At 57.7% G+C, this 21,482-nt stretch overlaps 1 protein-coding gene across 2 annotated transcripts in view; it reads right to left on the bottom strand.

Annotated features, from left to right (window-relative positions):
* Nucleotides 1-19,822, bottom strand: part of PLXNA3 (plexin A3) — a 36,602-nt gene extending 16,780 nt beyond the window's left edge. Inside the window, exons 1-6 of one of the 2 annotated variants that reach the window (XM_056809366.1) lie at nucleotides 19,802-19,822; nucleotides 6,436-7,139; nucleotides 4,049-4,588; nucleotides 3,641-3,823; nucleotides 1,500-1,628; nucleotides 1,310-1,410 (exon numbers count right to left, since the gene is read on the bottom strand). In XM_056809366.1, coding sequence (XP_056665344.1) covers nucleotides 1,310-1,410; nucleotides 1,500-1,628; nucleotides 3,641-3,823; nucleotides 4,049-4,588; nucleotides 6,436-7,077 — 1,595 coding nt within the window. In that variant the 5' untranslated portion in view covers nucleotides 7,078-7,139; nucleotides 19,802-19,822. Of the gene's footprint in view, nucleotides 1-1,309; nucleotides 1,411-1,499; nucleotides 1,629-3,640; nucleotides 3,824-4,048; nucleotides 4,589-6,435; nucleotides 7,140-8,933; nucleotides 9,270-19,801 lie in introns of those variants that run through there. The other variant, XM_001374313.3, reaches the window with a different exon arrangement.
* Nucleotides 19,823-21,482: the final 1,660 nt, after the last annotated feature.

The following is a 21,482-nucleotide window of genomic DNA, read 5'->3' as shown; positions in this document are numbered from 1 at the left end:
ACTGGTGCTGGGCCCACGGCATCATGGCTGTGGCACGACTTCCACGACTTGGCCCAGGTCAAAGCTGCTGGGCCGACCCTGGGCATTTACTAGGGGCAGGCTGCGGAGATAGACCTCAGTTTCCTCAATTGCTAACCAGGGACAATAGACAACAGCACCTACCTCCCAGGGTTGTTGTGGGGCTCACAATGAGCTGATATCTGTAAGCTGCTCAGCACAGGATGTGTCTGTGTGGTGGGGTGGGGAGGCACACAGTGGGCTCTCGCTGCCCCCTCCCCAACACCACATGCAGCAGAGTGGCTGGGGGGAGGGAGACCTCTCATTTCAAGCTTGACAACTTGGGGAGTCATCACTTGGACCCAGGCCCAGGTCTGAGAGCAGTGGCCTTCCTTCCTACCTAGGTGTGGACGGGTGGGAGAATCCCTGCTGCCCCCAGCCCCATGGTAGCAGCTCGCCCTTCCCCTAAGCTCTTCCTGGGCTGCTCGGTGGGGAGGCTGAGGAAGGCTGCCCACTGGGTTCTGCTGGCGGCGGGAGGGAATAAAATGTTGTCTCTGTTCCAAGAGGAAACGTGCCCAGAATTGGATGTGGAAAGGACAACTGGAAAAACTTAGGAAGGATCAGGAGGCCTGGGAGTGCCCGTCACAAGCCTTCTAAAGAAATGCACGTGCTGCCAGCACACTCCCACAAGCAGGGCCAGAGTGCTGCCCGCCCCAGCAAGGCTCAAGGGAGTGAGCAAAGGCCCTGGCTCCCAGCTGAGGGCAGTTCTTGGCTCTCCCTTGCCCGCAGAGGAAAGCCCCTAGGCATGGGGGACAACCCCTCTGGGAGTGGCACCCTCCCGAAATCCCTCCCCCCACCAGCCCCTGGCCATGTCTGCCCTGCTTCCAGGGCAGTAACCCAAGCAGCCTCCTTGGAAGAGGATGGGCCACTCACTTAATCTCAGAGGGAGGCAGACAGCAAAACCAACCCTGCCTGCCAGTGCTGGACGCTTCAGGGCCAGGGGAGAGAGGACCTCCGGCCCTGCCTGGCTTCCTCTGTTCTTGCTGCCTTGCCCTCACCACCCAGCCTGGGGGAATGTAGCCAGAGGCCAGAAAGAGGGAGAGAGAACACAGTGGGAAAGGTACGAGAAGGCTGAAGCCCGGACCAGGGCCACGAGGCCTACAGAGAGGTCTCTCCTCCCTGAACCACACTGTGCCCTGAGCCTCAGTCTGGCTCACCAGGAAGTACACGTCCCCTTCCCACGAGGCCCCAGCAGCCTTTTCCAACAATGGGGCACTCCCCTGAACCCTCCCCCCAACCCTGGGCAGCTTACTTGTTGTGGAGTACACACCAGCCACAGTGGGGATCCCCAGAGCCCAGGCATGCCCCACAGTGAAGATACTGCCCACATGTCTCCACAGGGACCTGGCTCACCTGGGAATGGGAGGAGAAGGGGGTCAGAGGCAGGCTGGGCTCAAGGGCACCAAGCCTCCTCCCTCTGCCCTCTCCCCTGGGGCAGGCACCTGCTTGTCACTCAGGAGGTAGATGTACTGATGGTCGGGGCTGAACAGCAGATCTCGGAGGATGGGTCTCCCCTTGGCCACAGGCACTGTCTCATACAGATGGGCATCCTGGATGCCATCCACGCGAACCTAGACCGAGGAAGAAAGACGGGGCTGCATGGAGGGGAATGGCAGGGGCGGGGTCGGCCCAGAACTGGCCTCCGGCTTCTTCCTTCTCTCGGCCTTGAGAACACTCTCCCCTCCCCTCCCAATGACACTCTGGGGGGTGGGGGGGGGGAGGAAGGCTGGAGAGAAGCCTCTGCGTGTGAGCTAAGTAGGGCACGAAGGCAGGCAGGCACATGCTAGGCCTGGGTCGCTGCCTGAGCACCCTCACTAAGGAAGGCCTCAAGACACTGGCTGTCTCCAGCTCCCCCAAGAGTGCCAGTGGGAATATCTGTCCCCCTGGACAACTAAAGTGGAAGGAAGTACCCCTGGCTTGGTCCCCTGAGCTTCTCCAAGACATCCCAGAATCCTCGGGAGGAGGAGAAAGAAGGAATGTGACAGAAGGTGCTAAGGTTGGCTAAGAACCCAGCTCCAGGAGGGCTAGGAAAGGGGGTCTCCAGATGTGGCCCACTGGTAACAGCTGGATCTCTCTGTCTAGGGCTTCTGGGGACTCCCTGCTCCTCCCCCGAAAGAATGGCCACCGGCTAGCCCTAGAGATGGGAGGTCCGGGGTTCAAATGTGGCCTCAGATACTTCCCAGCTGGGTGACCCTGGGCAAGTCCCTTCACCCCCATGGCCATGCCCTTACCACTCTTCTGCCTTGGAGCCAAAATGCGGTATTGATTCCAAGGTGGAAGGTGAGGGTTTAAAAAAAAAGAAGAAGAAGAATGGCTGCCCACTGCAAGGTTGGAGGGCTGGAAGGACCCAGAGGTGCCCACTTTGGAAAGGGAGGGTGAACAGGGATTTCCACATCTAAAGGGAAACTGGGGGCATAGGGGAAGGAAGAGCCAAGTCAGCCAGATACCCAAAAGGGATTGGGAGGCATGGGGAGAAGGGATACTTGAGCCCTTTGAGCCAAGCCACAGATCCTATGGGAGCAGACTGCCACGTCATGGCAAGGCCACCCTTCTCCCCCCAGCCCAAGCTCTTTGGAGATGAAGAAGCAGAGGCCACAGGGAAAGAAAGGGTCACCTGAGGGTCCCAGGCCCCAGAGAGCCACGCTGCCAGCATCAGGTATGCTGAGGACAACTTCCACATAGAACAAGCCTCACTGCTCCCTCCCATTTCCCAAGAGAAACAGACACCACGGCGTTGTGCCATCTCCTCTTTGCCTCTCCTGAAACGCTGCCCCAGCTGCTCTCCCACCTGAGCTTCCCAGAAGCCTCAGGAGCTGGCAGGCTCTCCAGGGGAGGGAAGTGAAGGGGGCCCCCAGAGTCCCAGACAGTACTAGGTCAGTTCTGAGACTGCCAGGAGAGCAGAAGGGGGACCATGATAAAGACAGAACGGTGGCATGGAAAAGATAGAGACCTCCCCACAGTCTCTACTCGATCCAGGCCTGCACCAAATCTCCCCTGGGTCTCTCCTATTCGTGATGCCTCTGGCCAACTCTTCCTTTCTCCCAGAGACCTTCTATCTGGCTGGCCTATGACTCATGGCTACTGCCACCAGGACCCTACCTCACTCCAGATACTTCACTGGCTCCTCATGGCCCATGAGATAAAAACTCGACTGTTGATTCAGTCAGGTATCACAGGCCTTCCACCACTAGGTCCCTCCACCCCAGCCCAGACTGCCCACTCATCTTCTCCAACACAGACAGGGCTTATTCTCCCATCATCACTTCTGTCATCTGTTCCCACTGGAAGTACCCTCACTCAGGCTAAACCAATCCTTCCCTGCCTTCAGGGCTCACTTGTTCCCAGGAACCTGGTCCTCATCTCAGTTCGCCCTTCTCTGGCTGGCCTCCCTGGGGACCTCCTCAGCCTTCCTTTTACTTGGCCGTGCTCTTACCACCTTGCCAAAAGGCTACTTTGGAAACTACTCCTTTGCCACAAAAATGGCGATTCTTCAAGATGGTGTCCAGTGTGGTTCCCTCTGTGTCACTGATCCTAAGCCAGGAAGCCGCTTCCTAGGGAGCTGATAACCCCTATCCCTACGTACCTTCTTAAGGTTGCCATTGCGGGTGCCAATGAAGACGACTGAATGCTGGTGGTAGGTATAGGCAGCCACACTGGCCATACCATCTGAGCGGTCCTCGAGCAGGGGCAGCCCTTCGATCACCTGCAGCCCACCCAAGGGCTGGTTGAGGACCAGGCCACAGAAATTGCCATTTATCTGCATGGGCTGGGGATGGAGAGAAGAGAGGAACTTTTCCATCTTGGGTCCTTGGAGGGAAGCAACTGAGCCCTCCCATCTCTGAGGCTGCCTCCACTCCCTACCATTCAAGAATGTGCCAACCAGATGACCACCCCCTGGCCCACAGTTCCTCCAAGAGGTTCCCAGCTGGAATGGGGAAGGGAGAGATGAGTGGGGAGGGAGAGGGGAGATTTGGGTGGGCCTTGTGCTCACTGTATTGATACAAGGCAGTTCCTTATTCAGCAGCCAGGGCAGAGACAGCTTGCCCTCTCCCCGGTAGCAAGACTGGATACGGCGCCGAATGTGGGCATTGATGTCCCTGAGCGTAAAGAGGCAAAGGAGCGTCTGGCGTGGTGGGCTGGCACGGTTCTTCTGGCCCTGGGAGAAGATGGTGAAGAGCACATCCTCATCCTCCGACACCCCCAGGGCCTGAGCCAGCTGGGGGCCGGGCTTGGCCAGGTGGGCGCTCTGTACCAGGCGGAACTCCACGCCGTCTCGGGAACAGCCAATGGGGAACTCCACATAGGAGTAGAACTCCGAGTCACCAGCACACATGCGCACGATCTTGGACGTGAAAAATTTCTCGCCCGCCGTGTCGAGGAGCGTCTGCTGTGTATCCAGCTGCAGTGTCAAGAAGTAGACGAAGGATGTGCTCCCGAAGCCGTACACGTAGTATATGTCAAAAGCCGGGTACAGGGACAGGGTGTCTGAGGGGATCTTGATCTGTGAGGAGACAAACTCATCCTGGTACACCTGTGGAAAGGAAGGCAAAGAAGGGAAAGAAGAGGAGGGGGCACAGGTGAGTCAACTTGCTTTGGGGGCCCAGGAGAGTCAAAACCCTCCACTACTTCTACCTGGAATGGCTCTAGGAATTGCTCCTCCAGGCAAGTTCAAGCTTTCTGCAATCACTTCCCCCAGGGCTCCTTTTGCTTCCTTGCCAGCACTTCCCACAGTCATTTTCATAAACCAAGAGCTAGAAGGGCCCTCAGAGCCCATTGAGTCCCAACCTTCTCATTTTCAGAAAAGGAAACTGAGGCCCACGGGGGTATAGTACTTGCCCAAGGCCACAGCTAGGATCCAGGCCTGAGAGCCAGAAGGGCCATCTAAGTCAACCCCTTCAAAGAAACAGAGGCCTAGGGACTTGCCCAGTGTCACGGAGGTAATTAATGGCAGGACTGGGCCAAGATGCCTAGGTTCACACAACATTTTGGAGAAGTTCTAGAATGAACGGAGAGCACCAAGAACTGGCCCAGCAATGCTGCTGGGAGTGTGTTGCATGCCAACCAAGCACATGCATGTACATGGACATGGGTATGTGGACCCAGGGATTGATTCTTGGGCTTGATGTCTCGTGAGACAGGGCCAGGCTTTTGGCTGTGTTAACCGCCCTTTCTCAGTTCAGGGTGTTCTCATCCACCTGGCTAAGGATGCCATCCTGTGTCCCTTCCCTCAATGTTGGTTCAGTCTGTGAGCAAGGCTTATGAAGGCTGGTGAGGCTTAAATGCTTAAGCTCCAGGTGATGGGCCAAGTGCCGGGGACAGAGACACCAGATGGAGAGGAATCCCTGGCCTCAGGTGGGAACGGACACTCCCAGAGGTCAGGAACTAGTTTCGTTCTCATCAAAGTCCCAGACATGGATGTTGGCTAGCATGGGTCAAAGGACAAAGCTTGGGGCCTTCTGCCAGGCATCTCTCTCCCTAGGAGATCTCCACGGGCAGATCCCAAGTGTGTAAAACTTTTGCCCAGGGCCTTGCCAAAACCAAGGAGAGAGTAGAGTTGTTAGCACCTTCCCCTGGTCTACCAGTCCAGTAACCCTGCACAAAAAAAGGAAACAAGCTGAGCTGAGGCTGACTTTCTGTGACCTGTGGACCAAGTGTCCATGTGTGGCTTTTCTCAGCAAAGACACTAGTGTGGCTTGCCATTTCCTTCTCCAGTTCTATGCAAGCAGAGCTCAAGTCACTTGCCCAGGGTGTACAGCTTATTAAGTGTCTGAGGCAGATTTGAACTTTGGTCCTTCTGAAGCTAGGCCTTGAGCTCCAGCCACTGAGCTACCCAGCAGCCCCAAAGAGGGGTGTGTTACTAGATCCTATACAGGATTCTTGGCCACGTACAGACTGGACTGTCAGTCTCTGACTGTAAACATGAGGCATGTGCTCATGCACCTCTGCCAAGCTTCCAGAACTCCCATGGGGAGTTGGGGATAAAGCCAGGGAAAGAGTCACTGCTCTTCAACCTCTTCAGCTAGTTCTTTGGTCCCAGCAAACCCAAGTCACTTCTAGCTGCCTGGCCCCAGGAACACGCCAGCCAGAGCCAGAGCCAGAGATGGCTTGGCCTGTGGTTCAAGAAGCTAGGAGGTGGGATGGCTGGAGAAGCTTGCCACTCTTTGCCTGAGGACCTGGGGGCCCCTGTCCTGTCGACAGAAAAGCTGCTGGCAAACACCTACCCATCCATCCCCTCAAAGATCCCCCTATTTTCAGCTACTCTGTGACTTCTGAAGGACACCCCCCTCGGCCCATCCCTGACCGGCCAGGGCTGGCTCTCTTCAGTGCCCTCCCCCCTTGAGGCCAGCAGTGTCCTGCCCACTCCCCGAGGCCACCCACCAGGCTGAACATGTCGGCACTGTCCTCGTCTCGGATGAGCTTACGGGAGCTGAGAGTGGGGAAGTACTCAGACTTGCCGTCGATGGCCGTGCCAATGAAGAGTTTGCTAAGCTCTGCCCCCTGTTCCACAATGACCCCGGCCATGGTGTCTGGTTCCTGGGCCCCCGAAAGATAGTGTTCCTTGCGATGATGAGGCTCCCCCAGTTTAAAAAGATCATCAAGGCGAAGGAACTGGCAGATGCCCTGCCAGATGCTGCCACAGGCCACCAGGCGCCGACTGGCATAGTCAATGAGTAGCAGTTTGTTGATGTTGTCGGTGGGTACCAAGTGATGAGTGCAGACCCGCATACTTGGAGGGGGATAGCATCGGGCATTGTCTTCGATGGGGCCCGTAATGTGGGCACGGAGCTCTGTGAGGTTCGGGGACAACTTGAACACCCGGTTCACAGCTCCCACGAACACTTCCCCCGTTCCCCGGTGCACAGCCAGGTGGGTCAAGGTTGTGTCAGCAGCAGAGAAGGTATGGAGGGGCCCCACAGCTGGTAACACCCTGTGGGGAAAGGGCAGGAGCAGCAGCAGCAATGGGGACAGGAAGGGGAGTGATGCCTTCATCCGCAGCACCATGGGCCCCCCCAAGGCCATGGTTGGTCCTGGGTGAGCAGCTGGGAACAGGAGACAAGGCAGGGCTGGGTCCTAGGGCAAGCCTAGGGAGAAAAGAGAAAAGGTCGGGGGTTGTTATACTCTCAGTAAGACAGCGTGTGGCCCTCTGTCTGACCGTCCAACTAGGCACAGTAGGGAACACACTAGAAAGGCCTAGCCTCGACCCACCCCATGGCCAGGAGCAAGAGTCATACACCCTCCAGCCCTCAGCCTAGCAGGTGCAGGGGAGCAAGGGTCTGCCCTGAATTGAATGCCCCTGTCCCGCTCCCACCACATGCCAGACCCTAGAGGGAGAGAGAGGGGAAGGGAGGGAGGGAGGGAGAGAACAAAGGGGATGATGCTCCGGAAGGAAGGTGGCCTGGTCACTGAGTAGGGATGAGGGGGATGGAGGAGGAGAAGGGCCAGAATGATATCAATGGTTTTTTCTGAGATTAGCCATCATTCACGAGCTCCGGGCCTTGCTGGGGTGGTGGCAGCGGTGGCGGCTGCGGCTGCAAGGAAGAGGCAAGCAGGCATGCCAGCCAGGCAGCCGCTGGAGCTGTAAATCACCCTCAGCTTCCCAGGGAATAGGCTGGTGAGATAGCTCATTACCGTGCCAGGCCCCGGGGGAGGAGGGAGGGAGGGGAGGAGGACCACACCCAAGGGGCCCCCAACTCTGTCCCTCCCTGGTTTTTGCCCAGAGCCCGCAAGTGCCTTCTGCGGAGCCCCACCAAGTCACAGGTGGGATAAGCCATGCTGGCCGCCCCTGCCCCACAGCTGTCTCCCCCTTCCTGGAGTTAGGAAGCCCAGAGGCCCAGGGTGGCTGCTGTGCTGCCCTTTCTTCGAAAGCTGCTTCTGGCACTAAGGCTGGCCAGCTCCTGGAGACACTCCCACTAGTGCCCCCTCGGGCTGGGCCTGACAGAATAGTGCTCCGAAGCCCCACTCGTGCCCCCACTCCCTCCCTCCCAGCTCCTGAAGCACTGGCACACAGACAGACACAAAGAGGAGCACAGTGTGTGTGTCTGGGGGGGGGGGGGCTGGGAGTGCTTCCCTTTGGCCACATGGCCACCCACGCATACACAGGCACCAGGTCACCAAGATCCACAAAGCAGCCAGGCGGGCACCTGGGCACTAGGCCAGTGGGAAGGGGTGACTCCACTTGAGGATCCAGGCAGGCAGGCACCCCTGCCCACCCCAGGCCACACCCACTGCCTTGCTGCTGGTTCTGCCCCTGCTTTCCCCCTGGGGTAGGAGTGGGCCCAGCCCGAGCTTGTGCCAGGCCATTCTGGGGAAGAGGAGAACTCCATCTGTTTACTCTTCCCTGGCTCGATAGAGGGGGAGCTCCAGGTCAGAAATGGGGCCCATGGGCCCAGGCTGAGTGAGAGGTGTAGAGGCTGGGGGGCCCACAGCCAGGCGCCGCAGGGAGCATGCTCACCTCAACCCGGGGCTCTCCCTCCCCACACAAAGAGCCCGGGCCCCAGGCTCCCCAGCCTCTCGGTACCCAGGCCCAAGTACTCCGGGCCTACTGGCGGGTTCCTGGCCATCCCCCGGCCCCGGGAGTCTCCCTCAAGTACGAGGCGGCAGAAAGTGGCGGATTCTGGGGGCTGGGGGGGAAGGGGGAGTCCGCAGCCCCGAGCCCAACAGTCTTCAAAGAAAGGGGGGAAGGGGGGAGGGGGAGAGAGACAGACAGAGAGAGAGACAGAGGGACAGAGAGAGCGCGAGGTGGGGGGGGGGGTGCAAGGCACGCTGGGGCCCCGCCCAGAAGGGGCAGACAGGTGACTGGGAATGGAGCGATGAATGGGGCCGGGGAGGCGAGGCCCCCCGGCCGCGGGGGGAGGGGAAGAGGAGGGCTCACTTACCTGGAGCTGGATGCACGGATGAACGGGTAGCACCCCACAAGATTACATGGGGCCCCTCCAAAAGCCGGTGGCCACGACGGTCGGCGGAAGGGGGCCCGCCAGCGCGAGCCAGACCCCGGATGGGGGACACCCTGGCTGGCGGCGGGGGCGGGGCCAGGGGGCGGGGAGTGCACACCCGCGCTTCGGGGTCCCGCGGCGGCGGCGCCCCGGCCCGGGCTACCTGTAGTCACTCAGCCTCTCAGGGGCTGCAGGCGGGCCAGGGTAGGCCAGGGCAGCCCCTCTAAGGCCAGTCCGCGGCTGCCAGGCCGCCGCCGCCGCCGCCGCCCACACACTGCGCCCACCGAGCCGGCCCGGGCCTTTTAAACCCGGACTGTACCATCTGTCCGGGGACGGGGGGAGCTCACGAAGCAGCCCTGCGAGAAGGCGGGGCAGAGGTGTCGCAACCCTCCTCGCGAGCTCGGCCACGAACACTGTGACTCTAGACCCCATCGGTCGCCCCCGGGGAGGGGCGGCCCTAGTAGCCCTAGGCGAGGAAGTCGAAGGCTCTCGGCCTGACTCCCCTCTGGGCTTCCGGTGGTAGCGCTTCCTCTGGAGAAGTCTCTCTCTCTCTCTCTCTCTCTCTCTCTCTCTCTTTCTTCCCCGCCCCCCAGTCCTACCTCGGTGTAGCCGGCTTCCTTCCCTCAATGGAGCCCAAGGCTGCGCGCCCCATGCCCGACCCAATCCGCCCGGGAGCGCATGGGCTCCACCTGTTGGGGCGCCCCCTCCGGAGCGCTTGCTTCGTTGTTTCGTTGTCCCTCCCCCGCACCTCAGGTCCTATTTGTTTGGGGATTTCTTTTCTGGACGCCGGATAGCCTCCGGGCCAGAGTGCCCGACGCCCGCCGAGAAGGGCCAAGCCAGTCCCTGCCCTCGGGGAGCGCCCAGTCTACCTGGGAAGACAGCCTGGATGCCTGGGAACTCCTCTGGGGAGGGAGGGCGGGCGGGCACTGAGGAGTGGGGCCACGGTCCTAGCTGGCCGAACGAGGGGGAAGGGAACTCCAGGCAGGCCGGTCCCTTGTGCCCGCGGCGCGGTGCACCGGCTGTTCCCCATTCCAAGGAATGGCGATTTTCAGCACACGGCGCCAAAGACCCAAACTGGTTCCCCTCCCCCTTCCCGAGCCAGTCCGTGTCTCCGGTGGGGAGAGCGCTGCAGAGGTATGGGAAGGAAGCGTTCGGTTCCAGAGGCTTTCTTTCTTGTCCATCCTGGAGGTGCGATCATGGTCACTGCGCTCCTGGCAGCCCCACGGAGTGGGAAGAGGCGGCCTCTCTCCAGGCACCCCTCCCACCTCTCTGCCTACTCCTTTATCCCTGCGCTGGATGTCCGTGCACCGCGCTAAGCCCTGGCATGGACCAAGCACTTCGAGGCTGACCCGGACCCATCACCACCCCCTCTGTTGCCTTGCAAGGCCTGCCACTTTCACCCTGGCAGCATCCCTCCAATATGGCGACAGACAGTGCCACCACTTGGAGCAGGCCCTGGTCACCTCCCCGGGTGATCCCAGCAACAGCTGCCAGCTCTGGAAGATGCACCCCTATTCCATGGACCCCAGGGACTTCTCGTCCCCCCCCCAAGATCAAAGAGAGAAGCCTCAGCCTGGCTCTGGGAAAGCCCTCCCAACCTGCCCAGTCTTCTTACTTACATGCTCCCCCCCCCCCCAGGGCTCTCCAGTCCCCAATGACCAGCTCTGGGCATCCTCACTGGCATGCTTTGGGTTCTTTAGGAGGTGGGCACAAAGCCACCCACTAGCCCTCAGGTGGCCTGAGGCTGTCAGCTCACCCTTAGATCCATGGAGGGGGAAGGGGCGGGAGGGCAGGACTTCCTCTCCTCTATTAGGAGAGGCAGAGGGGGTTCCCAGGGAGCTGAACATCAACAGATGGGGAGAGGAGCCAGGCCCTGGGTCCGTGCCCCCCCAACTATTATCCCATATAAGGGAGCTCAGCTCTAGATGGAGCTCACTCAATTAGCAGCCACCCAGTACCAGGTCTGGTCTCCATGGTGACGGAGATGAACTAAGGGAGCCCTGAGGAGCCGCCTGTCCTGTGTGTAGAGCCCACTCCAATATGGGGCAGAACCTGGAGTGGGATTCCTGGGGATTGCCCGGAGCAAGGGAGGACTAGGGAGGCTCCCCTCTGCCAGGAATATCGGTGTTGTCTTGGAAGCTGGGGGGCGGGGCACCACTGGGCCGGACAGCACATCTGGACCCTCGAGGAGCAGAGGAGCGGAACAGCATCCTAGGAGCCCCTTCCCAAAGACCCATCCCCCAGATCCTCTCCCAAACAGACTAACCCCCTGCCCAAACAAAGCCGCATCACTCCCTCTCGACCACAAAGTGTGGGGTGCCACAGGCAGACCTCTGGGAAGGTCCTTCTTCCCTGCTCTGGGCCTCAGTCTCCAGGTCTGAAAATGGATGGAGCTGTGGAGCTGGCCTGAAGGATCCCCAAAGACCCTTTCACTTGGGACCACCGTTCCAATTCGGGGCTCAGGCTTGCCTGTACTTGCCCTTTGTGGCCTGCTCCCTCCCCCACCCCACCCCCAGCCTAACCACAGCTCTCAGTAGGGGAGGTGTGTCTGCAGGTGAAGGAGAGCCAAAGGGGACGCTGGAAGCTAAACTTCCTTCTACCCCAATTCTCTTGGAGTTGGAAGCCAGAGTTTAGTGAGGAAGGGGATGTTGCTCATCCTCTTCCAGCCCTGGGGCCACCCTCTGGGCTCTCAGGGTTAGGAGCACCCTCCTCCTCCCTCTCTGACCACTCCCTCCCAGTCTCCCTTGCTGCATCCCCCTGGGGATCCCACCCTCTATCGGGGATGGCCCACAGTCCTCTTCTCCTGGAGCCCTCCGTGAATGGAGCATCTCCCTGTGGAGCCCTGACCTCTCTCTCTGCCCACCCTACAGTCTCCTGTCTCCACTTGCTTCTGACTGGATGTCCATTAGACGTGAAGAACTACCTCAGTGTGTTGGCAATAGAACCCATTATCTCCCCGAACCCATGGGCCCCCGATGTACTAGGGCAACCCCTATCCTCTGGCACCCGTGGGAGCCATTTCATAAGCTCCAGTGACTTGGCACTTGGCTCCAGTTCTTTGGGACCCTGGAGCCATGTCCTTACTACTGTCTGTGGGCTCTCTGGCTCCAGCCCCTTTTACAGATGAGGAAACTGAGGCAAAAGGGGGCAGTGACTTGCCTAGTCACACAGTCAGGAAGTATCTGAGGCCAGAGGACCCAGTGCCCTATCCACTGCCTATCACAGAACCTTCAAAGCCCTTTCTATAGAACAGCCTTCCCAGTCTTCCCCTCAGTGACCAAGAGCAGCCATTTTCACTGGCCCCCTCCCTAAGATCCCGTGTTCTGCAGCCCCTCTGCAACTTGTCCTGTCTAGAGCCTGGTTCTCCGAGTTCTAGGTCCCTGGGAGTTGGGGATGGGGGGTGCGGGGAGCAGGGGCCGCCTTTTGTTCTTCAGAGCTGCGTCCCCTCCGGAGGCCAGTCCAGACTGGGCCTTAGAACCTCGGGAAGGAGGAGTGCCGCGGACCCGGGGAGTTTCGCGCTCCAGCCCCCGCCTGGCCGCTCGAGCTCGCGGGAGGAGTCAGCTGGCTGGCACCTCGCTCGGCGCATTCCGGAGCCTTTGGGGAGGAGGGGCGGGGGCGGGGCCCCAACTGCCCTAAACTGCTGAAACCCCACACCTCCGGGAGGACTTTATGCGTTCCAGATGTGGCCCAGGCATGTGCTGAGTGCGCCGAGGGGCGGGGCTTGGCTGGGCCATGGGGGATGGGGGAGGCCCGAGGAGCGCCTGGCCCCCTTCCAGGCTGCTGTTCCTAAGGGACATTCGGCTCCTCCTTGAAAACCACGACCTCCTCTGGGACCTATTGTAGAGTTGGGGAAACTGAGGCAAACGAGTGCAGCCACTTGTCCCGGGCCACACACTCAGTCCGCTCCTGAGGCACAGGTCTTCCTGCCTCCTCCAGGGCACCTTGAATTCTGGCCCAGCATCTGGCCTTCCTGGAGGGAGAGGCTACCTGTCTAGCACCTGCCTGGCTTGGCTCATGCTGGGGCTGGCAGCCAGGGGGGGGGGGGGCAGCAAGAAGTCTTCCACAGTGGCCCAGGGTACCGGGTTGGGGGGGTGACAAGAGCCCCCACCTCCAAAGGCATCTGCCAGGGTCAAATGAGGTCACTTCTGGAAAGTGCCAGGGACACCCACAAGATCCACGGAGAGAGAGCCAGAGGAGGGCCAAGACCAGAGTGGGAAAGGGCGCTGGGCGCTGCCTCTTTTGGCTGGGGCGTGGGCCAGCTGAGCTGGAAATAACCCTGAGGGAAGCAATCGGAGCCTCCAATTTGGGGGCGGCTTGTGGTGGAACTCTGAGCCCCAGCCAGGGTCCTGCCCCGCCTTCCCCCGTGGCAGGGGGCTGGGCATGGGCATCCCAGAATGAGAAAGGCCACGTGGAGCTCCTCGATGGCTCAGGGCCTCCAGTCTGGCCTCTCCACCTTTGAGCGGCCCTCTGTAGCCCCAGACACAAATGAGGATGTCCCCACTCCCATTTGACAGATGAAAAAACCAAGGGTGCTCAGAGACACAGTTGCCAGCCACTAGAGATCCCAGGTGTCCTAAGAGGACTTCCATCAGTCTAGGCCACATCTCAACCACTCTCCCTCTTGTCTTCCCCCTCCTCTGGGAAGCCTTCCTTGGTTTTCCCTTCCCACATCCAATGGGGGTTTTGCTTAATTGCCCGGCCTTCAGCCTTGGCATACTCTGGGATGTTGCAGCTCTCTGGGTACCTGGCCTGCCCTTGCCACTTGGGACTCCCCGAGATGGTGATCCCCTTAAGGGCAGGGACCAGGCCGCTCCATTTTTCAGCCCCGGCCGCCAAGCACAAGCTTGCCCAGTACTACTGTTCGCTGAGTGGAAGCAGCTCCCAATCACGCCTCTGCCAACAGCCCTAGAAGCTTCAAGGAGCCAAGTGCTGTGACATGATGTTGGCTACTCAACGAAGACTCCAGGAGAAATGCTGGGGCAGTGCGGGGGTCTGCAGCCAATGTCGCTCGGGCCTGTCCCTCCTGAGGGCCTGGGGAAGCTTATGGTACAGCTGGGTTGCCAGAAGGAGCTCATTGGCATTGGAAGGACCGTTGGTACTTGGGGGGGGGGGTTGGTCAGCAGACGACCAGGCCTTCCTTGTAGCCTCCAAGGAGGCCAAAATGCGAGGGCTATGGGTCCATTCTTTCCAGCCCGTGCTAATTGGGGCCAGACAGTGAGCTCCAAGAAAACAGGGCCTCTCCACCAGCCAGCAGTGGAACCATGGGCTTACAGCCAAGTCCACAAATCTTGGCGGTGTCCTTCCCAGGGGTGTCCACGTAGAGGATGAGGCTGCCAGAGCCAGCTTGGTGTGTGGGAGGTTCTGGAGGACACTGTGGGAGATGGGAGGTATTAGGCTGCCTCCCACACCAAAGGTCTACAGAGCCATCGTGCTGACTTCATTGTTGTATGTCCACGAAACACTGGCAGGGCCACGGCAGGAAAGGGAATCGCTTCCACTGGAATTGTCTCTGGAAGATTCTACAGATGGCCTGGCAAGATAAGGTACCTGGTGGGCAGCAGAACTGCCAAGTATGGAAAGTACCCTACAGCTGGCCGAGGGGCACCAATGCCAAATGATCCAAAAGAGAACTCTCACCAGGCATGTGCTCACATGGTAGTCAGAAGAAGCGATACAAGGACCCTCTCAAGGTCTCTCTGCAGAACTTTGGTATCGATGGTGAGACACAGGAAACTGTCCAGCATGGCGCACCCACTGTGCTCCCTGAGCAAAGTGGACTAGTAGAAACACCTGGGGTCTCTCGTTCCGGTTCTGTCTGTGGGAACCCTTGAGCACGTCCTCTACTTTTTTGTCCATCAAATGGAATAAAGGGCATCTCTAAATGCTCTTCTCCTTAGTGGGAATGTGAGCTGCACAATCCAGAGCCATTAGAGGCCACTCGAAATGCTCTAAGGGACTGCTTGTGCCCAATCTCTGGTGGAGTCCTTCAAAGTCCCAGTGGTCTGATCAGCCCCTGCCAAACACATCGATCTCATGATGTCATTGGTTTCCTTGGAAAATGGAGGACCACCTTAGCCAAGTGGCTTCTTTGCACCTCAAGGAGATGGGCATTACCTGAGAGAAGCCGTGAGCCCATGCACCTCCTGGGTACCATAAGCTCAGGATCCCCGAGTCATTCACATGGCTGACTCCCTTCCACTGTTTGCTTATCTCATAGCACCCCAAGAGGGCCTGGGGAGGGGCAGGGAGATCTCCAAGTGTCTCCCACAGGAGATGGAAGTCTGGAGTGGGACCTCCCACGTTTCCCAGTCCAAGCAAAAGTAAGATGGTCCCCCTGCCATTGGGGCGGTGCCTCCCATGGGCACCTTGCCTGTTCTAGGCTCCAAGATACAGGCAGTGGAGGTCTCTGCCTTTCGAAGTCAGCTAGAACAAAGACCTCCAAAGGAAGACCAAGAGGTCAGGGAGTGGTAACCTTGGTTATAAGGGCTGACAGCAGATTTCCTCTTGCTTTCAGCCTCAACTTCCCTGTATGGAAAGGCCAGATCAGTCATCCCAGGGCAGATAAGGATGGAAAGAGAGCAGCTTACAGATCCTGGACACCTTTGAACATGTCCATCCTTTAGGGACAGGCAGGCTCATTCCCCAGGAGGATCCAAGCTCAGGCCACTGGGGCCCTCCTCCAGAGGCAGCTCGTTCCTCTCTGGTCCAATCTCTGTCTGTTCTTCCTTTTCAGCCGGTTCCCCCCATTTCCCCCCCCCATTCCCCTCAGAATGATTTGGGTTGTTTCCAAAACTCAAACACAACTTTGGAGAGCCGTGATTGAGCCCAAAGAGGCAATCCCAAAGGCCATAACGGAATTGTCAGAAGGCCGCTCCCAAAGCAGGGCCTCTCCAGGTGTTAACGACAATGCTATTGGTCCAGGGCATTTCAACATTCCGAAAGATTCCATCTCATTTGGCCCCCAAAGCAACCCTAAGGTGGGTGCTATTGCGATTCCCATCATACAGATGAGGAAACTGAGGCTCAGGAAAGTTCAGTGACTTGCCCAGGGTCCCACAGCTAATAAATAAGTGTCTGAAGCCTGATGGATCTCCTCAGCTCCCAGAGCTTCACGGATTATGCCCATCTTCAAATTCCAGAGAGCTCCAGCCCTCAGGCTTGTTCTCCACCCGGATCCTCCAGCAGCTCCCAATGAACACTCTGGAAACATCCCCAACAGAACTCATTCTCTTTCCCCAAACATGTCCCCTTTCTCTGCCCTATCCCACCTCATGTGGGCCCAGACTGAGGGTCATGGGAGTGGAGAGAAGAGCATGGCCATGGCGGATGCGTAAGGGGGGAATGAGAGAGAAGGAAGGAACACCCCGGGCTCAAAGTTTCCTAGTCGCTGATTGGTAGCGAGAGCCAAGGTGGCTTTAGTGGTGCTACCTTATTTCTGAGGGCAGCTATAGAGCACTGGGCCTGGAGTTGGGAAGACTTCTCTTCCTGGGTTCACATCCAGCTTCAGACACTTACTAGCCATATGACCCTGGGCAAGTCACATCACCCTGTTTGCCTCCGTTTCCCCATCTGTCAAGTGAGCTGGAGAAGGCACTGGCAAACCACTCCAGGGGCTGCTGAGAAAACCCGACAGGTCTGATGTGGCTGAGAAATGAGCGCACCAATCCTAGGATAGGCTCCGCATTCCTCTTGGGGATGTTTAGGACTGTCTACAATTCAGCTGTAGCTTGCTGTGACTCTTATTCACATGCAGTTCACCTGTCCCAAACTGGCCTCCCCTATCGGGAATGTCCTTTAGGATCATAGGCTTCGATGGGGAAGGGACCTCCATGGGCTAATAATCCTTTCATTTTCAAATGAGGAAAGGTGAACTAGCTCAGAGCCAGCAGAGCTGGTAGGCTGGGACCCCCACCAGCTTTCTGCTCCCTTCAGAACTCAGCCCAAAGGCTGATGGGAAGCTTTTTCTGAACATCCCAGTGTCCAGAGTCTTTTCATTTTCCTTCCCATGCTCTGCCAGGTCCACTGTCTCCTCTGGTCACCTGTAGGACCCTCAAGGCAGGGGCCTGGGGCCTCTTGCCTTTGGAGTGCCAGTGCCAGGGGCCCAGAAGGCCTTGGTCGCTTGTTCTGTGGCATCCGCCACTCTGCCAAGATTGGGCAAGATCCCCTCCTACTGGAGCTCTGAAGACAGGTTGCTTGCCCAGGCCCCTTCCCCAGCCCAAGAAGTAGTTGAGATTCAGCCTGCTGTTCTAGGGGAGAGGCCTCCGAGTGAGTGGTCAAAGGACATTTTAGTGGGGGTGGGGGTGGGCTTGGGGCTGCTGGGAGACTCACAGAGGGCTCCATTCAAGGCTCCAGACTTTTTTCTACTCCTTGGGCCTGGAGCTGCACATGGAAGTCCCAGTGGGGAGCACAGGCCCTCCTTTGCCCTTTGCTCCAGGCTGGGCCTCAGTGGGCTGAGATGGCAGCTTCCTACCCCCAGGGTCTTCTGGCTCCCATGGCCCTGGGGCTCCTGCCTAGAGGGGAGGGCAGGGCAGAAATGGCAACAGCTGTCACTTCAGTGATATCAAAGCGAAATTTGAATGAGCCCATTCCACAGGAGGGAAAAGAGCCATCTCTAAATAATCCCTCCTCAGCATATGGCACAGGCAGGCAGCCGGAGAGTAATCTTGGGAAGCTGCCCAGGAGGCTGTGCGGGCTGCTGAGGCAGAGGCCCAAGGTTGAATGGGTACAACCACATTCCTCTCCCCTCTTGCCCTAACCCTCCCAGCCCTGGATCTCCTCCAAGCCTCTCCCCAGCTAGCCAAAGTTGGGACAGAGATGGCAAAGGGGCCACGGAGGCAGGGCCAGGTGCCACAGGATGGCCTGTTCTTCTTCCCCCAAATGAGAGAGGAGACACCAGATCTCAGAGGGTTGGAGAGCCTTAGCCCTAGCTCAGGACTCATTGGCCAATAAGTCCTCCCCTCCCCCAGTTGAAGTCTAGACCCAGCCTGCCTTGTGGTCCTCTGGGGACTCAGCAGCTTAGCTGCCATCTGGACCTTCCTTCAGGAGAAAGATGGACAGCAGGAAGTGGGCTGCCCCCAGGCCTGGCTGCTCTCCGGAGAAGGCCCTTTGAACCGCCACCGTGGCCAAGGCGACCTAGTCAGGCAGGAGAGGCCTGCTATAGCCAGTGAGGGGCTCTCTGAAAGCCCATTGTTGGGGGGGGACCCTCCAGGGTGGCAGCCACAGGCACCCTCTCCTCTCAGCTCTGCCGAAAGAGCCTCAGAGGGTGGCCATCGCTGCTGGGGAACAGAGGAGCCTTTTCCCAGCTGAGGAGGAAGGGGATGGATGAGGAGGAGCCATTCTCCAGAAAGCAGGGCCCTTCCAAAAGAACAGCCAGAGCATTGTGGGGCTGGCACTGGGGGCGGGTCAGACAGACAGACAGACAGACAGACAGAAGCAGAGAGGGAGAGAGACAGAGAGAGACACAGGGACAGACAGGGAGGGACACAGAGAGGGAAGGAGAGACAGAGAGGCAGATGTGTAGACAGAGAGAGAAAGGAAGAGAAAGAGAGAGAGCTGTGAGGGTAAGAAGACAGGAGAGAGCCAGTCAGCCAGCCAAAGAGCCAGAGCAGGAAGGGCTGGGGAGCCGCTGGGCTCTATTTCCAAGGAGGTGACTCGGAGCAGGGCCCATCTGTAGTCCTGGTCCTGGGCATGGAAGGAGAGGAGGGGCAGGGGCAGTGCCCAAGGGCTCCCCATCAGGCCGGCCAGCAGAGGCACACAAGCAGGCTTTGGGTGTCTGAGGAGCAGCCCCCAGGCAGGGTCCACCCTGGGTTTGAGTGTGGTCTTGGGGAGGAGGCAGGTAGCTGCTGTCTCCAGTGCCATCTAGAGCCCATTCTCCTCTTCCACCTCTCCATCTTCACTCCTTCCTGACCCCCCCCCCCTTCCAGCCCTTCTTGGTCCTGTGCAATCTCTGTGCCTTTGCCTTTTGCCAGGCCGTCCCTGACTCCATCCTCCTGGCTCCTTATCTCAACCCCTCAGGGAACCAGGCCAGCCCTGCACTATCCTTTAGAGTCCCTCGACTCCTTGTCCCATTGCCAACCCCCAACCTTGGGTCGTTCTCCCCTTCTGCCACCTTAACTCTCACACAACTTTCTTAAACCCTCAGCTTTGGTTCTAATGTCAATACTGTGTGTTTGTTCCAAGGCGGTAAGGGCTAGGCACACAGCCGGGAGGTACCCGAGGCCAGCTTGGAACCCAGGACCTCCCTTCTCCTAGTAGAACTGGCTCTCTATCCACCGAGCCACCTTAATTATTACTGATGCAATACTGCAAGCACTGAGGCCACTAGCTCTTCTAACCTTCTTCATCCCTTCTCAATCCCTTTTCACCCTCATGGCTCCCTCTCAGCTGAGAACCTGGCCTTACTTCCCAGAAAAGCCATTAGGTGCAGTGAGCTCCCTCTTCTCTCCCCGTTTCCCCCCACTCAGACATCTTCCCCCAGCGTCTCCTCCTTCACCTGTCTCACCAAAGCAAACATGCACAAGAGATCCCATTCCACCCTCTCCTCCAGCGATTCGACATAGCACCTACCTTCCATCCTCACGACAGCCCTGGGGAGTAGATGCTACTATTATCCCTATTTTACATTTGAAGAAACTGAGGCTAGATTTGAACCTGGCTCTTCCTGCCTCCAGGCTCAGTGCTCTATCCACCATACCACCAGTTACCCTGCCTCTCATCCCTAATCTTCCATCTTTCACCCTCTACTGGCGGCTTCCTTGCCACCTGCAACCTCATGTCTCCTCTATCCCTCGAAACCCCTCCCTTGATCTTACCTTCTCTGCTCTCATCTCCGAGGTTTTCTACATCTGCAACCTCCATTTCCTCCGTTCTCACCCTCTTCTAAATGCTCTGTGATCCTCATCATTCAAGCAGGTACACAAAGTGCTGGACCTGGAATCAAGAACTGAGTTCAGACATTTACTACCCTGACTGCTCTGTCCCTTTCCTTAGCTGTAAGATGGGATAATAGCCTCTACCTCTGGGAGTTGTTTGGAGGAGAAACACTTGAATTGTCACCCACCATTGCTTTCTCCCAAGTTACAAGTAGTCCAACTGCCAAATATCCTGGCCCTTTTTTAGCCCTCATCCTTCTTGGATCACCATTCTTATACTCTGTGTCTTGTGTGGCATCTCCCGCTAGAATGTGGCCCTTGGAGAGCAAGGACTGGATTTTTGCCCTTCTTGGCATCCCCTGGGCAGAGGGCAGTGTTTACAACATAAGAACTGTTGACTGCTGAGTGATTACCAGAAGAACACTTGGCTGGAGATACCCAGTGGTCTCGTTCCATGCAGCCATTTCCCTCACTCTTGGCGTACACGTGTGTGTGTGTGTGTGTGTGTGTGTAAACAGTAGGAAGGTCCCATGATCTCAATAGCAGTACTTTTGGTAGCAAAGCACTGGGAAAGCAGGTATCCATGGATGAGTGACTGAACACAGATTGGAAATAGTATTGTGCAGTAAGAAATGACAAATATGAAGAACTTAGAGAAACATGAGAAGACTTGTATTAACTGATGCAGTCATACCACACCAGGACGATGATTTACCACAAACATAATAACATCAAAGACCACTACAAAGATGCAAAAGCCAACCATTTTGGAACTCAGGAAGGAAGAATGCTACTGGAGTGGCTGAAAATGTCCTTTCTCTGACCCAGGGATCTCAATGCAAGGCATACATCCCAAGGGAGTCAATGGCAGGCAGAAAGGTCCCATTTCATCCAAATCTCCACAAAAGCACTTTCTGCAATAACAAAAACCTGGAAAGAGAAAAGGTGCTCACTGATTGCACCCAGTGTGGCGACTGAATGGAATGCAATGTTAATGGACCATCAGAAAGGACAAGGCTGAATTCAGAGAATCACAAGAAAATTTGCTCACGGGAGAGGAGGCACAGATGAGTCAACCCAACTGAAAAACTGATTGACAACACAGAAATGGAGAGAGAAAAATGAAACCGGAGAGCCAAATATGTCTCCTAGAATGACCTAGCTGGGCTGGCTCCCAGGCAAGAGCTAAGAAATGCTCCTCAAGGAGCTAGGAGTGGGGAGCACTGCATGTAGTCAGATAGCTGTTGGGTTGGCTGCTTGTACTGAACTCATGGGGGAGGGGGGTACCTTTCTCTATATTCCCAGCACTTAACCTGGCACATAGTAGGGGTCTAATAAATGTTTGATTGCCTGAATGAATCTGTTCCAAGGAAGAAATCAGTGGTGAGACCCTTGGGTGGGGGCAGAGGATGGAGCTCTGTTCAGAAATGGCTGCTCCAAATGTGTGCACTTTTTGAAATAAGAAAAGGCCCTTGTGTCCTGTCTTCCCGCAACCTAGCTCAGTCCAGAGGCTCCAGCTCTCACACAAAAGTTTATTCTAAAACAAGAAACATGCCTAGAGTGGTAGAACCAGGGAGCAGAAATCCCAGGTCCAGTTCTGCAAATAGCACCGCCCCCTCTC

The sequence above is a fragment of the Monodelphis domestica genome, chromosome X, assembly GCF_027887165.1.
Source record: "Monodelphis domestica isolate mMonDom1 chromosome X, mMonDom1.pri, whole genome shotgun sequence".
Taxonomy (NCBI): domain Eukaryota; kingdom Metazoa; phylum Chordata; class Mammalia; order Didelphimorphia; family Didelphidae; genus Monodelphis; species Monodelphis domestica.
This window is presented reverse-complemented; position numbering and strand designations above follow the sequence as displayed.